General features: G+C 46.4%; 1 protein-coding gene across 2 annotated transcripts in view; it reads right to left on the bottom strand.

The window, feature by feature from the left end:
- Positions 1-17,107, bottom strand: part of FANCC (FA complementation group C) — a 451,540-nt gene that overhangs the window by 60,222 nt on the left and 374,211 nt on the right. For both annotated transcript variants that reach the window (XM_063913751.1, XM_063913750.1), the window contains exon 10: positions 1,684-1,783. In XM_063913751.1, coding sequence (XP_063769821.1) covers positions 1,684-1,783 — 100 coding nt within the window. The remainder of the gene's footprint in view (positions 1-1,683; positions 1,784-17,107) is intronic.

The raw sequence follows: 17,107 nt of genomic DNA, 5'->3' as shown, positions 1-17,107 counted from the left end.
CCTTCCGTTCCCTCTCACCAACTCTGACATCTTTCTCCCATGTATCTGACTTACACATTTAAGGAAACAGATAAAAGTCTGGCTCCAGAGCTGTAATTACAGTGACTGCCTTTATGCCTAACAGTCACTAAGAACCTGTGAACTGACAGCCCTTTCTTCTAAATGTATAGGGCTGAATGAATTTCATTAAAAAATAATGTGTTAAAAGTAACGCAGTTTTTAGCCATTAACTAGAGCATGCAAAAACGCATTACAAACACAGTCACATGTTTGTATTACAGCTATTGCAGTGTGTGTGTGCTGAGTGTCTACTGAATTGCTTCAGTTTTCTCCAAAAGTACCAATGACAGATCAGTCAGCAGTGGAACAAAGAACATAATGGTGTTTCACATCAAAGGGATGAGTCCATGGCAAGCTCCTTTTGCAACTTGCACAACAACATAGGCAACATTCCAGTTAGTGAATAGAGCATTCTCTCTCTACTACTAAATCGATTTTGATGGGGTTTTAACTGAAATGTTACCGAGATCCTCTGAGTAACATAGACTATGAATCATTAGCATACAAAATGTAAATAAAATAAAGTGTGAGGACATCTTGTGGCCAAAAAGTAGAATGCAATTAGGCTACAAATTAGAGAGTGAGCAGTTATGGGGTAACATAGGCTATGAATCATCTTGCTATCATGTTAATTGGCCACACACACACACACACACACACACACACACACACACACACACACACACACACACACACACACCCCACACAATACACACACATATACATACACCACACACATATCTATATATAAAACTGTTGTTTGTAAGAATGTGCGGGATAAATTCGTTAACTACTGATCCGATTTTGATATGGTTTTCACTGAAATGTTCCTGGAGATCCTCTGAGTAACATAGGCTGTGAATCATCTCACTATCATGTTAATTGGCTAATTAGCTAACAAAATACTCAAAGCAGCAAACAGTATCTGTTGTCATGCCACAGAGCAGGTAATGAGGTGGGTAGGGGTTAGATGCACACAGGGGTTATGGGGCACCCCTTGTCATTTAGGAACATTGTTATTTTATTCAAGTGTAGCAACACAGTATGCAAAAGTGTGTGCTGGCATGGGGGATGTGGGGGGTGCCAGTCAGTGTTGTGGGGTGCAATGGCCATCACCTGCCTGTCCCTGACTGCAGATGGGCAGTGGCCATTTTGCAGCTCCTGGCTGGCTACTCAGGATTGTGACAGGCTCCATCTTCTGTGGTGCACCCCCTTTCCCCGAATCCGCCTATTGCCATTTGAATTTAAGAGTTTACAATTTCCTGTTAGGATATGACAATAAACAAAGCACAAGGCCACTCCTTTAATGCCGTCGGTGTGGTGTCGCAGAGAGGCCTTCTTACATGGTCAGTTATGCGTGAGTCTCTCCCGTATCAGTAATGCTACTAATTAAATCATACTCAAAACTGATGACAGTAATAAGACACGTAATGTGGGTTACAACAGGGTATTTACAAACTAAAGGAACTGGTAACCAATAAGAAAAGAAAAAATAAATTTACTACAGATGATATTAAGACAGAAAAATGGGAAAGAAAAAAAGTATGAATGAACAAAAATAATAATGACTCGCAATGGTGGGTAGGCACTGCTGGTATAGTCTAAATCACAAGAGTACAGTACCTGAAGATTATCCTTACTGTATTCCTGGATGAAGCAATGTGTAAATAACCGTATGATCGTCATTACTTTATTGTTCCCCTCACTTTGCAGAAGGGCGCTCCTAAGTATTTGAAAAAATAATTTAATATTAGACTTGGAATAGAACAGTACAGGTAATACATACACTAAGGATATTGCCACACAGAACACTACAGTTTTTAATCCAGTACAATGGAGAGAACGTAAGATGAACTGTAGTACCTCACAGGCAACTCATACCAAAGGGAAAGCTGGAATTATGCCAGACAAAATCGCTCACATGTCATCCTACTTAATAGCAATATCTGACAAACATCATCTGCCAACTATCTGATAACATTACATTGGTATAGAGTACCTATCGTCCTACCCAGCCCTAATCATTACCACAGCATAGCACAATATGTTACATACTACTACTTTCATTGTTTTCTTTTGCCGTTTTCAAATAAACAGGTTTATTTATTGATTACTAAAAGAGAGTGATAAACAAGTGTCCTCAAGTGTAGTAGTTTAATAACCAACAGTAGAAATGGGTCAATATGCGTACCTAGCACAGTGATAAATCAGCACATCAAAGTGCAGCCTTTCTACTTTGGTTACTACACTACTATGCTAGAGGGCGCTTGTTTCTCACTCTCTAGTATTAAATTCATCTCGGACATTACAACAATGGTCTACAAGGAGAAACATACAGCTGCCACCTGAGATATGGAGAGTGTGGTTTAAGGAAGCATGCCGCAAAAAGGACACTGACGAATACAGACAATCTTCTGGGTGAAGTGCTATCTCAATATCTTTTAAATTATTTATTATAGTATAATTAAATAATTTCTATCCTAAGTTATATGTGTAAATAAATTAATTTGCCAATATTCCATAAAAAATAACAAATTCTTGAAAAAACGAGAAGAATTACATTGTACATATACATCACAAATCAAAAGATCCTGTATATATTATATATTAAGTGACACATTTAAGTTACATTTTGCTGAACACATAGATTCCCACTGTGCATACCGCTAAATTTACTAAAGATTGGTTTTAGAAAGCGTTGGCATTCATGGCAAATTGGCAATAGGTTCATGGTCAAACCACTGTATTAATTAAAGGTCATTTTGAACTACTAATCTGAACCTGCCGTCAATCCATGTTCTACAACCACCATGCAAAAATGCTGTGGTTTACTACTGTTGCAGGAATGGTTCCCTGGGATCATTGCAGCTTTCCATATATTATTTTGTAAAAATAGTTTAAAAAAAAAATTGCCATCCCATCCACCCCCACAAAATTCTAACCAACACTAGGCCTTTAATTCTAAATCTGATAGTGGATATATCGAGGGTTCTAAGAAAATTGGGTAACTCTACATCTTCTTCTAAGCAGCACTAGGTTATAACAGGCTTATGAGGGATAAACACTGTGGGTCTCCCAGCCATAGTACCAGCCAGCCCAAGGTCGGTCATTCCCCTAGAAGAAACAAGCCATATGCTAATAGCACTAAGGCCTTTTCTGGGCTGTAGGGGTTAATAATTGCTTAATAATAGATTTTTTTTTTTTTACTGGCACGCTACAGGTCCTTTCAATCCCATCACTACCAATTTAAATAGCTGCCAAGGCATGCTCTCCCTTAGAGTACCATACTGTAAGTACTAGCATTTAGCACTACTGGCACCAGTGCAGTACAAAAATATATAATAGAAATGACAGTACGCACACTGGTTTTGAACGTAGTAGACTGGCGGGATGCTAAAGTGTTATACTGAAGGCATTTCAAACCTGTTGCCTAAAATGTTCTTCAAGGAAAAGTACAGTATAAGGAACATGTGATATCAGTGCTGCTGCAGGATGTGAAATTGTGAAATTTTTATTGCAAAAGCACCTGCAGGCATTTCCAGGCCAACTCAAAGATACTTCCAGGAAATCATTTATTCTGGTACAAAAATACGCACCAGACAAACCATTGACAGATTTGTTTACATAAAATCTACTGTAGATGATTTATATCCATGTAACTTTCAAGCAACCTTGAAGTGAAGGTCAAGTTTAATAAGTCTGTAGTGCAAATAGAATAAACTTTGCAGACAAATATACGCTGCTTAGCCTCCTTGTAGATATACAGTAGTGGAGACAGCCTAGCAATACGGCTACTCATTTCAAATACATTAGTCTTTTTTTTCTAAAACAGTATTTTAGTGTAATGGTGTGTACACATGGTGAGATATTTTCTTATGATTTTCACTATATAGTCAAAATCGTAAGAAAAGTTAGTGCAGATCGCAAGGTGAAAGTCACCTTGCGATCCCGATTCGTGGTCCCGCGCTGTCGGCATCGCAAGGCTAGACAGACTGTGCAGGCAAGTCAATTTTGACTATCTCTATAGAAGAGATAGTCAAAATTGACACTTAGCCAAAATCGCACATAGGCCCTCATTCCGAGTTGATTGCTCGCTAGCTGCTTTTAGCAGCAGTGCAAACTCCAAGCCGCCGCCCTCTGGGAGTGTATTTTAGCTTAGCAGAAGTGCGAACGAAAGGTTAGCAGAACAGTGCAGAATTTTTTTCAAGCAGTTTCAGAGTGGCTGCAGACCTACTCCTTCCTTGCGATCACTTCAGTCTGTTTAGTTCCTGCTTTGACGTCACAAACACGCACTGTGTTCTGCGCAGCCACTCCCCCGTTTCCCCAGGCATGCCTGCGTTTTTTCCTGACACGCCTGCGTTTTTTAGCACACTCCCGGAAAACGGTCAGTTACCACCCAGAAACACCCACTTCCTGTCAATCACTCACCGATCAACAGAGCGACGGAAAATAGTCGCTAGACCTTGTGTAAAATTGCATAGTTTTGTGTGAAAGTACGTCGCGCGTGCGCACTGCGGCACGTACGCATGCGCAGTTTTGCCGTTTTTTACCTGATCGCTGCGTCAGCGAGCGATCAACTCGGAAAGACCCCCATAGTCAGTATCGCAAGCACACTCATTATGGGGGTCATTCCGAGTTGATCGTAGCTGTGCTAGACTTAGCACAGCTACAATCATCTTTCTTGACATGCGGGGGGTGCCCAGCACGGGGCTAGTCCGCCCCGCATGTCAGTCCGGCCCCCCTCGCAGAAGTGCAAAGGCATCGCACAGCAGCGATGCCTTTGCACTTCAGGAGTAACTTCCAGCCAGCGCATCTTTAGCGTGCTGGCCGGGATCTACTCCTCGCTCCCTGTCACGCAGCTGCTGCGGCCCGCCCACGTCTGCGTTGGCCGGACTGCGCCTACAAAATGACGGCCAAACTCAGCCGTTTCGCCCCCTCCTGCCCATCGATCGCCTCTGTCTGTCAATCAGGCAGAGGTGATCGCTGTCCTGCTACGGCCTTCGGCCGTCCTGCATGCGCAGGTGCACTATGGCGCCAGCGCATGCGCACTACGGCGCATGCGCAGCAGGGACCCGTTCGCTCTGCTGCGTTAAAACGCAGCGAGTGAACGGGTCGGAATGACCCCCTATGTGCTTGCGATGCCGACCTAGCCCCTGTCGCAAAGTGAGAATCGGGCATAGCCCAAATCTCACTGTGTGTATGGGCTTTAACTATCATTTGCAGATTTAACTGAACAGAAACATTGTATAGTGATTGTCTTATGCAATTGTGTATAGATATCCCAAGCTTTTCCTTTAAAAAACAAATACTCCAAATTGCCCACTTTAGAAATATATACATATCATTAATTGTGATATTTCTTACTTTTTGTCTGCATTGTGTTCTTAACATTCACTTTCTGTTATTTTTTTCCGTTGTTGCTTTTTGATGATTAATGAATATGGGATACCACATGGACAGACAACTGAGTAGGTGCTTATGTTTAAAATAAACTGCTCAACAAATACTGTACATGTTCATAGTCTGAGGCTTTCAGTTGTCTCTGCAGGCCTGTGCTTTTATACTTAATACCAGTGAAAACAATTAGGTCAGTTACGAAAGTCTAATACAGCAGAGCAAACTTTAATGTCTAGTTCAATACAATATAGGGAAAGTTTGGTGCCTCAAAACAGAGTGCAGCTAAGACCTTTTTTGCCCACCTGTGGGGCAAAGAGATATTGGATTAGTAAAGGAAGTAAGGTCTAGCGCAAACTCTTATTGTGGTAAGCATAAAGTTCAAATAACGCAAAAGTTCTCACGTCTCCCAGAACGATGGATGAAAATCTTCAAAATGAAGTCTGTGCAGTACCAAAATAGCCAAACAATTCTTTAATATTCTTAAATTTCAAACCGTAAGTTTCTCCTCTCTCTGTTCACTTCTCATTCGGAAATTATATCTCAGAAATTATATCTCAGATACTTATACATAGTTAAGTGTGGGGGTGCTGCTGATGCCTACCTGCATGTACACAGGAATGTTCTTCAACCACGTTGGATGGTCCCTGGGAGACAGAAACATAAATACCGCTAACGAGATTATACACCTAAGGTACGCAGCCATATATGTGCTTTGTTTTACTCTCTATAAGACTGTATTACACTATTGGACCCCTCATGTTTCCTTTTTGTATCTGAGATATAATTTCCGAATGAGAAGTGAACAGAGAGAGGAGAAAACAGGATTTTAATTACCTACCGGTAAATCCTTTTCTCGTAGTCTGTAGAGGATGCTGGGGTCCACATTAGTACCATGGAGTATAGACGGGTCCACCAGGAGCCATGGGCACTTTAAGAGTTTAACAGAGTGGGCTGGCTCCGCCCTCTATGCCCCTCCTACCAGACTCAGTCTAGAAACTGTGCCCGAGGAGACGGACATACTTCGAGAGAAGGAAATACACAGATAGTGGTGAGATTCACACCAGCTCACATATGACAAGGCAAACCAAACAAACCAGCTTGAACAAGTCAGCAACAGTTGAACAACAGTACTTAAACAAGTAACAATGCAGCACCTAACCAAGTAACAAGGCCGTACTGAACTTAAGTAACTTATAGCAGGAGAACGAAGCGCTGGGCGGGTGCCCAGCATTCTCTACGGACTAAGAGAAAAGGATTTACCGAAAGGTAATTAATATCCTATTTTCTCTTATGTCCTAGAGGATGCTGGGGTCCACATTAGTACCATGGGGATGTACCAAAGCTCCCAGTACGGGAGGGAGAGCGCGGAGGCTCCTGCAAAACTGAATGACCAAACTGTAGGTCCTCAGAGGTCAAAGTATCGAACTTGTAGAACTTAACAAACGTGTTCGACCCTGACCAAGTAGCCGCTCGGCAAAGCTGTAAAGCCGAAACACCCTGGGCAGCCGCCCAGGAAGAACCTACCTTACGAGTAGAGTGGGCCGTAACAGATTTATTACACGGCAATCCTGCCGTAGAATAAGCATACTGGATAGTGAACCTGATCCAGCGAGAAATCGTCTGCTTAGAAGCAGGACACCCAATCTTATTGGGAGCATATAGGACAAACAGAGAGTCCGATTTTCCGTGACGAGAAGTTCTCTTCACATAAATCTTCCAAGCCCTCACAACATCCAAGGACTTTGAGGTACTGTAACTGAGGAGTCAGCAGCCACTGGCACCACAATAGGTTGGTTGATATCAAAAGCCGACACAACCTTAGGAAGAAACTGCTGACGCGTCCGGAGCTCAGCTCTATCTTCATGGAAAATTAAGTATGGGCTCTTGTAAGACAAAGCCCCCAGTTCAGACACACGTCTAGCAGATACCAATGCCAACAGTGTGACCGCCTTCCAAGTGAGAAACTTGACCTCAACCTCTTGTAGAGGCTCGAACCAATCCGACTGCAGGAAATGCAACACCACGTTAAGATCCCATGGTGCCATAGGAGGCACAAAGTGAGACTGGCTGTGCAGGACCCCTTTCAAGAAAGTCTGAACCTCAGGGAGGGAAGCCAATTGTTTCTGGAAGAAAATGGACAAGACCGAAATCTGGACCTTTATGGAGCCCAAACGCGTTGTACATGGCCCTTAGTTCCAGAATGTTTATCGGAAGGATGGATTCCAGACTTGACCACCTTCCTTGGAAGTTTTCCCCTTGGGTGACCGCGCCCCAGCCTCTGATACTTACATCCGTGGTTAGAAGGATCCAGCTCTGAATCCCAAACCTGAGGCCGTCGAGAAGGTGAGGCATATGCAGCCACCAGAGGAGTGAAATCCTGACTTTCGGCGACAGACGAATTCTCTGGTGCATGTGTAGGTGAGATCCCGACCACTTGTCCAGGAGATCCAGTTGGAAGGACCGTGTATGAAATCTTCCGTACTGTAGAGCCTCGTAGGAGGCCACCATCTTCCCCAGAAGGCGAATGCACTGATGAACCGATACCCGGGCAGGCTTCAAGACCTCCCGGACCATTTTCTGTATCAACAACGCCTTCTCCACCGGTAGAAATACCCTCTGCACTTCCGTGTCAAGGATCATCCCTAGGAAAGACAATCTCCTTGTTGGCTCCAAATGTGACTTTGGAAGATTTAGAATCCACCCATGATCCCTGAGTAGTTGAGTTGTGAGAACAATGGACTGTAACAATTTCTCCCTGGACGACGCTTTTATCAGCAGATCGTCCAGATATGGGATTATGTTCACTCCCTGCTTGCAGGGGAGTAGCATCATCTCTGCCATTACATTGGTGAACACCCTCGGTGCTGTGGATAGGCCGAATGGCAGCAGCTGGAACTGATAGTGACAGTCCAACAGAGCAAATATGGCGGCCAAATTGGAATCTGAAGGTATGCATCCTTGATATCAAGTGATACCAGAAATTCCCCCTCCTCCAGACCGGAGATTACCGCCCTCAGAGATTCTATCTTGAACTTAAATTCCCTCAAATAAGGATTAAACGATTTGAGGTTCAATATTGCTCTGACCGAACCGTCCAGTTTCGGTACCACGAATAGGTTGGAGTAAAAACCCTCATTTACCAGATGAGGTGGAACTGGAATAATGACATTTGCCTTTTCCAATTTTTGAATGGCTTCCTGCAGGATAGCCCTTTCTGTCAGCAAAGCTGGTAAGCCCGATTTGAAGAATCTGTGAGGTGGGAGTTCTTGAAACTCCAGTCTGTACCACTGGGATACAATATCTTGCACCCAGGGGTCCAGCCCTGAGGACACCCAGAGCTGACTGAAATTTCGCAGACGAGCTCCCACCTGTCTGATCTCCAGGCTGGGAGGTCCACCGTCATGCTGAGGATTTTGAGGAAACAGAAGCCGGCTTCTGTTCCTGGGAACCTGTCGATGCAGGTTTTCTGGATTTTCCCCAACCACTTCTGAAGAAGGTGGAAGAGGCTTTGTACTTCTTAACCTTTGCGGTCTAAAAGGACTGCATCGTACACGTAGAAAAGGACTTCTTTGCCGTTGGAGTGGCTGAGGGAAGGAAAGGTGACTTGCCCGCGGTTGCCGTGGAGGGTTGCCGTGGAGATCCACGCATACAAAGCCTCCCCAAATAGAGCCTGACCTGTGAAGGGTAGGTTCTCCACACTCTTCTTGGATTCCGCATCCGCAGACCATTGTTGCAGCCGGAGTCCCCTGCGTGCCGAGAAAGCCATGGAAGATGTCCGTGCATTCAGATTACCAAGGTCCTTCATGGCCTCCACCATGAAACCTGCAGAATCCTGTATGTGACGTAAAAACATTTCAATGTCACTTTTGTCCATAGTATCTAAATCCTCTATTAACGTGCCTGACCAATTTACTATGGCTTTAGAAATCCATGTACAAGCGATAGTGGGCCTTAGTGCCACTTTTGACGCAGTGTATATGGATTTGAGCGTAGTCTCAATCTTGCGGTCTGCCGACTCTTTCAAAGCGGTAGACCCGGGCACAGGTAAAACCACCTTTTTAGACAATCTAGATACAGAAGCATCTGCTATATGGGGGTTTTCCCCACTTTTTCTTATCCTCTTCAGGGAAAGAAAAGGCAACAAGAACCCTCTTTGGGATCTGGAATTTTTTCTCCGGGTTTTCCCAGGATTTCTCAAATAATGCGTTCAATTCCTTAGACGCTGGGAAGGTAAGGGAGACTTTCTTATTGTCAGTAAAAAAAGCCTCCTCGACCTGTTCAGGAACTTTGTCAGTAATGTGTAAAACGTCCCGTATAGCCTCAATCATGAGCTGCACCCCCTTAGCAAGGGAGGCCTCCCCACTCAGTATATCCTCATCACCGTCCCCTGTATCAGAGTCGGTATCCATGTTGACTTGCATTATTTGGGCAAGAGCATGCTTTTGGGGGCATATACCAGGGGATTTAGATAAGGTAGTGGGAGTTGAATACGACAAATTGTTTTAAAACCTGTGTTTCAGTCTCATAATGAGCTATCCCAGATGAAATCTGGGATATCATCCCCTTAATATAAGCCCACCAATGGGGTTTGGATTCAGAAGGCTGAGACAGTATATTGCATTCCTGCGTACGTGGAATAGACTCTTCTGGAGAAGATACATACTCTGCAGCACCAGACACAGAGTCGCTGTAATGTCAGATATATAACACACACACACACACACACACACACACACACACACACACACACACACACACACACACACACACACACACACGAAAATGGCAGACACAGTTTCCCCCAAGTACCTTCAGAGAGACACAGAGTTCAGGAGCCAGCACACACATCTCTCAGTAGGCAGTTATAATAATAAGAGCCTGGCGCTGACTGAGAAACCTTAATAGATTACTCAGTTAATGTTGTAAATAAAACACTCTTTTCCCTTCTACACCCCCTGGTACCGTACAGGATAGCTGGAGTGATGTGGAGGGTCAGCGCTCCCTGTCAGCATGTCTGTGTTTGATCTGCAGGGAGAAAATGGCGCTGAAGAGTGCTGGATCCGCTCTGAGAAGCTCCGCCCCCTTGTAATGGTGCGTCTTCCCGCACTTTTAAATCTTTATACTGGCCTGAGGTAATAAAAGCTGGCAGTAGACAGACTCCCTGAAAGCTAGTGACCAGTTTGTAGGGTATAGCGCTGGCCCAGGACGCCCCTCACAGCGCCGCACTGTCTGCCTCTGAGCCCTCCGCTGATGCCGCCATTCTCACCGGCTCCTCGCTTGTCGGGTCACCGGTGTCCTACTCACCGCCGTGAACTTCTGGCTCTGTTAAGGGGTGGCGGCATGCTGCGGGAGCGAGCGGGAACCTCGGGGGCTTGCGATCCTCACCCCCAGGAGCTCAGTGTCCTGTCAGCGGAGATAATGGCCATAACCTCAATGGTTGGACGCTACTCCTCCCCGAAGTCCCACGAAGCAGGGAGGCTGTTGCCAGCAGCCTCCCTGTGCCTAACATCTCTTAAAAAAAATAAGAATTTACTTACCGATAATTCTATTTCTCGTAGTCCGTAGTGGATGCTGGGGACTCCGTAAGGACCATGGGGAACAGCGGCTCCGCAGGAGACTGGGCACAAAAGTAAAGCTTTAGGACTACCTGGTGTGCACTGGCTCCTCCCCCCATGACCCTCCTCCAAGCCTCAGTTAGGATACTGTGCCCGGACGAGCGTACACAATAAAGAAAGATTTTGAATCCCGGGTAAGACTCATACCAGCCACACCAATCACACCGTATAACTTGTGATCTAAACCCAGTTAACAGCATGATAACAGAGGAGCCTCTAGAAAAGATGGCTCACTACAGCAATAACCCGATTTTTGGTAACAATGACTATGTACCAGTATTGCAGACAATCCGCACTTGGGATGGGCACCCAGCATCCACTATGGACTACGAGAAATAGAATTATCGGTAAGTAAATTCTTATTTTCTCTGACGTCCTAGTGGATGCTGAGGACTCCGTAAGGACCATGGGGATTATACCAAAGCTCCCAAACGGGCGGGAGAGTGCGGATGACTCTGCAGCACCAAATGAGAGAACTCCAGGTCCTCCTCAGCCAGGGTATCAAATTTGTAGAATTTTACAAACGTATTTGCTCCTGACCAAGTAGCTGCTCGGCAAAGTTGTAAAGCCGAGACCCCTCGGGCAGCCGCCCAAGATGAGCCCACCTTCCTTGTGGAGTGGGCATTTACAGATTTTTGGCTGTGGCAGGCCTGCCACAGAATGTGCAAGCTGAATTGTACTACAAATCCAACGAGCAATAGTCTGCTTAGAAGCAGGAGCACCCAGCTTGTTGGGTGCATACAGGATAAACAGCGAGTCAGATTTTCTGACTCCAGCCGTCCTGGAAACATATATTTTCAGGGCCCTGACAACGTCTAGCAACTTGGAGTCCTCCAAGTCCCTAGTAGCCGCAGGCACCACAATAGGTTGGTTCAGGTGAAACGCTGAAACCACCTTAGGGAGAAACTGAGGACGAGTCCTCAATTCCGCCCTGTCCGAATGGAAAGTCAGATAAGGGCTTTTACAGGATAAAGCCGCCAATTCTAACACGCGCCTGGCCCAGGCCAGGGCCAACAGCATGACCACTTTCCATGTGAGATATTTTAACTCCACAGATTTAAGTGGTTCAAACCAATGTGACTTTTGGAACCCAAAAACTACATTGAGATCCCAAGGTGCCACTGGAGGCACAAAAGGAGGCTGTATATACAGTACCCCTTTTACAAACGTCTGAACTTCAGGGACTGAAGCTAGTTCTTTTTGGAAGAAAATTGACAGGGCCGAAATTTGAACCTTAATGGACCCCAATTTCAGGCCCATAGACACTCCTGTTTGCAGGAAATGTAGGAATCGACCCAGTTGAAATTCCTCCGTCGGGCCTTACTGGCCTCGCACCACGCAACATATTTTCGCCAAATGCGGTGATAATGTTTTGCGGTTACATCCTTCCTTGCTTTGATCAGGATAGGGATGACTTCATCCGGAATGCCTTTTTCCTTCAGGATCCGGCGTTCAACCGCCATGCCGTCAAACGCAGCCGCGGTAAGTCTTGGAACAGACAGGGTCCTTGCTGGAGCAGGTCCCTTCTTAGAGGTAGAGGCCACGGATCCTCCGTGAGCATCTCTTGAAGTTCCGGTTACCAAGTCCTTCTTGGCCAATCCGGAGCCACGAATATAGTGCTTACTCCTCTCCATCTTATAATTCTCAGTACCTTGGGTATGAGAGGCAGAGGATGGAACACATACACTGACCGGTACACCCACGGTGTTACCAGAGCGTCTACAGCTATTGCCTGAGGGTCCCTTGACCTGGCGCAATACCTGTCGAGTTTTTCCCAACGGTTTATACTCATGTGGAAGACTTCTGGGTGAAGTCCCCACTCTCCCGGGTGGAGGTCGTGTGAATACTGCTGACAGTGCTATCACATGATTTTCCGCCCAGCGAAGAATCCTTGCAGCTTCTGCCATTGCCCTCCTGCTTCTTGTGCCACCCTGTCTGTTTACGTGGGTGACTGCCGTGATGTTGTCCGACTGGATCAACACCGGCTGACCTTGAAGCAGAGGTCTTGCTAAGCTTAGAGCATTGTAAATGGCCCTTAGCTTCAGGATATTTATGTGAAGTGATGTCTCCAGGCTTGACCATAAGCCCTGGAAATTTCTTCCCTGTGTGACTGCTCCCCAGCCTCGCAGGCTGGCATCCGTGGTCACCAGGACCCAGTCCTGAATGCCGAATCTGCGGCCCTCTAGAAGATGAGCACTCTGCAACCACCACAGGAGGGACACCCTTGTCCTTGGTGACAGGGTTATCCGCTGATGCATCTGAAGATGCGACCCGGACCATTTGTCCAGCAGGTCCCACTGGAAAGTTCTTGCGTGGAATCTGCCGAATGGGATTGCTTCGTAGGAAGCCACCATTTTTCCCAGGACCCTTGTGCATTGATGCACTGAGACTTGGCTCGGTTTTAGGAGGTTCCTGACTAGCTCGGATAACTCCCTGGCTTTCTCCTCCGGGAGAAACACCTTTTTTTTTTTTTTTTTGGACTGTGTCCAGGATCATCCCTAGGAACAGAAGACGAGTCGTCGGAACCAGCTGCGATTTTGGAATATTGAGAATCCAACTGTGCTGCCGCAACACTACCTGAGATAGTGCTACACCGACCTCCAACTGTTCTCTGGATCTTACCCTTATCAGGAGATCGTCCAAGTAAGGGATAACTAAAACTCCCTTCCTTCGAAGGAGTATCATCATTTCGGCCATTACCTTGGTAAAGACCCGGGGTGCCGTGGACCATCCAAACGGCAGCGTCTGAAACTGATAGTGACAGTTCTGTACCACAAACCTGAGGTACCCTTGGTGAGAGGGGTAAATTGGGACATGAAGGTAAGCATCCTTGATGTCCAGAGACACCATGTAGTCCCCTTCTTCCAGGTTCGCAATCACTGCTCTGAGTGACTCCATCTTGAATTTGAACTTCTGTATGTAAGTGTTCAAAGATTTTAGATTTAAAATCGGTCTCACCGAGCCGTCCGGCTTCGGTACCACAACAGTGTGGAATAATACCCCTTTCCCTGTTGCAGGAGGGGTACCTTGATTATCACCTGCTGGGAATACAGCTTGTGAATGGCTTCCAAAACTGCCTCCCTGTCGGAGGGAGACGTCGGTAAAGCCGACTTTAGGAAACGGCGAGGGGGAGACGTCTCGAATTCCAATTTGTACCCCTGAGATACCACCTGAAGGATCCAGGGGTCTACTTGCGAGTGAGCCCACTGCGCGCTGAAATTCTTGAGACGGGCCCCCACCGTGCCTGAGTCCGCTTGTAAAGCCCCAGCGTCATGCTGAGGGCTTGGCAGAGGCGGGAGAGGGCTTCTGTTCCTGGGAACTGGCTGATTTCTGCAGCCTTTTTCCTCTTCCTCTGTCACGGGGCAGAAATGAGGAACCTTTTGCCCGCTTGCCCTCATGGGAACGAAAGGACTGCGCCTGATAATACGGCGTCTTCTTATGTTGAGAGGCGACCTGGGGTAAAAACGTGGATTTCCCAACTGTTGCCGTGGCCACCAGGTCTGAAAGACCGACCCCAAATAACTCCTCCCCTTTATAAGGCAATACTTCCATATGCCGTTTGGAATCCGCATCACCTGACCACTGTCGTGTCCATAACCCTCTTCTGGCAGAAATGGACAACGCACTTACTCTTGATGCCAGTCGGCAAATATTCCGCTGTGCATCACGCATATATAGAAATGCATCTTTTAAATGCTCTATAGGCAATAATATACTGTCCCTATCTAGGGTATCAATATTCTCAGTCAGGGAATCCGACCACGCCAACCCAGCACTGCACATCCAGGCTGAGGCGATTGCTGGTCGCAGTATAACACCAGTATGTGTGTAAATACATTTTAGGATACCCTCCTGCTTTCTATCAGCAGGATCCTTAAGGGCGGCCATCTCAGGAGAGGGTAGAGCCCTTGTTTTTACAGGCGTGTGAGCGCTTTATCCACCCTAGGGGGTGTTTCCCAACGCACCCTAACCTCTGGCGGGAAAGGATATAATGCCAATAACTTTTTAGAAATTATCAGTTTTTATCGGGGGAAACCCACGCTTCATCACACACCTCATTTAATTTCTCAGATTCAGGAAAACTACAGGTAGTTTTTCCTCACCGAACATAATACCCCTTTTGGTGGTACTCGTATTATCAGAAATGTGTAAAACATTTTTCATTGCCTCAATCATGTAACGTGTGGCCCTACTGGAAGTCACATTTGTCTCTTCACCGTCGACACTGGAGTCAGTATCCGTGTCGGCGTCTGTATCTGCCATCTGAGGTAACGGGCGCTTTAGAGCCCCTGACGGCCTATGAGACGTCTGGACAGGCACAAGCTGAGTAGCCGGCTGTCTCATGTCAACCACTATCTTTTGTAAAGAGCTGACACTGTTAATTCCTTCCAACAGTTCACCCACTCAGGTGTCGACCCCCTAGGGGGTGACATCCCTATTACAGGCAATTTGCTCCGCCTCCACATCATTTTCCTCCTCATACATGTTGACACAAACGTACCGACACACAGCACACACACAGGGAATGCTCTGATAGAGGACAGGACCCCACTAGCCCTTTGCGGAGACAGAGGGAGAGTTTGCCAGCACACACCAGAGCGTTATATATATACAGGGATAACCTTATATAAGTGTTTTTCCCCTTATAGCTGCTGTATTGTTAATACTGCGCCTAATTAGTGCCCCCCTCTCTTTTTTAACCCTTTCTGTAGTGTAGTGACTGCAGGGGAGAGCCAGGGAGCTTCCCTCCAACGGAGCTGTGAGGGAAAATGGCGCCAGTGTGCTGAGGAGATAGGCTCCGCCCCTTTTTCGCTGACTTTTCTCCTGCTTTTTTATGGATTCTGGCAGGGGTTAAAATTCATCCATATAGCCCTGGGGGCTATATGTGATGTATTTTCGCCAGCCAAGGTGTTTTTATTGCTGCTCAGGGCGCCCCCCCTAGCGCCCTGCACCTTCAGTGACCGAAGTGTGAAGTGTGCTGAGGAGCAATGGCGCACAGCTGCAGTGCTGTGCGCTACCTTGGTGAAGACAGGATGTCTTCTGCCGCCGATTTTCCGGACCTCTTCTTGCTTCTGGCTCTGTAAGGGGGCCGGCGGCGCGGCTCTGGGACCGGACTCCATGGCTGGGCCTGTGTTCGATCCCTCTGGAGCTAATGGTGTCCAGTAGCCTAAGAAGCCCAATCCACTCTGCACGCAGGTGAGTTCGCTTCTTCTCCCCTTAGTCCCTCGATGCAGTGAGCCTGTTGCCAGCAGGTCTCACTGAAAATAAAAAACCTAAAACTAAACTTTTCACTAAGCAGCTCAGGAGAGCCACCTAGTGTGCACCCTTCTCGTTCGGGCACAAAAATCTAACTGAGGCTTGGAGGAGGGTCATGGGGGGAGGAGCCAGTGCACACCAGGTAGTCCTAAAGCTTTACTTTTGTGCCCAGTCTCCTGCGGAGCCGCTGTTCCCCTGGGTCCTTACGGAGTCCCCAGCATCCACTAGGACGTCAGAGAAATAATAAAACCAGAAAAGCTCTAGGAGCTCCCCTAGCTGTGACCAGCTCCACCGGGCACATTTTCTAAATTGAGTCTGGTAGGAGGGGCCCATGGCTCCTGGTGGACTCGTCTATACCCCATGGTACTAATGTGGACCCCAGCATAAGTGAAACTTACGTTTTGAAATTTAAGAATATGAAAGAATTGTTTGGCTATTTTGGAACTGTACAGACTTCATTTTGAAGCAGCTGTGTACAAGGATTTGAGTGTAGTCTCAATTTTACGATCAGCCATGTCTTTAGGGAGGCTGCACCAGGGACAGGCAATACAATCTTTCGTGACAGCCTGGACACTGATGCTTCCACTATCAGTGGACTTTCCCATTTTTTCCTATACTCAGGAGGAAAAGGAAAAGATGAGAGTAACCTTTTAGGGATTTGAAATTTCCTACCAGGATTAACCCACGGTTCTTCAAACAGGGTATTCAATTCCTTTGACACAGGAATTGTGACTGGGGACTACTTTTTTACATTAAAATAAGATTCCTCACACTCCTCT

Source organism: Pseudophryne corroboree, chromosome 1, assembly GCF_028390025.1.
Source record: "Pseudophryne corroboree isolate aPseCor3 chromosome 1, aPseCor3.hap2, whole genome shotgun sequence".
In the NCBI taxonomy this organism is placed as follows: domain Eukaryota; kingdom Metazoa; phylum Chordata; class Amphibia; order Anura; family Myobatrachidae; genus Pseudophryne; species Pseudophryne corroboree.
This window is presented reverse-complemented; position numbering and strand designations above follow the sequence as displayed.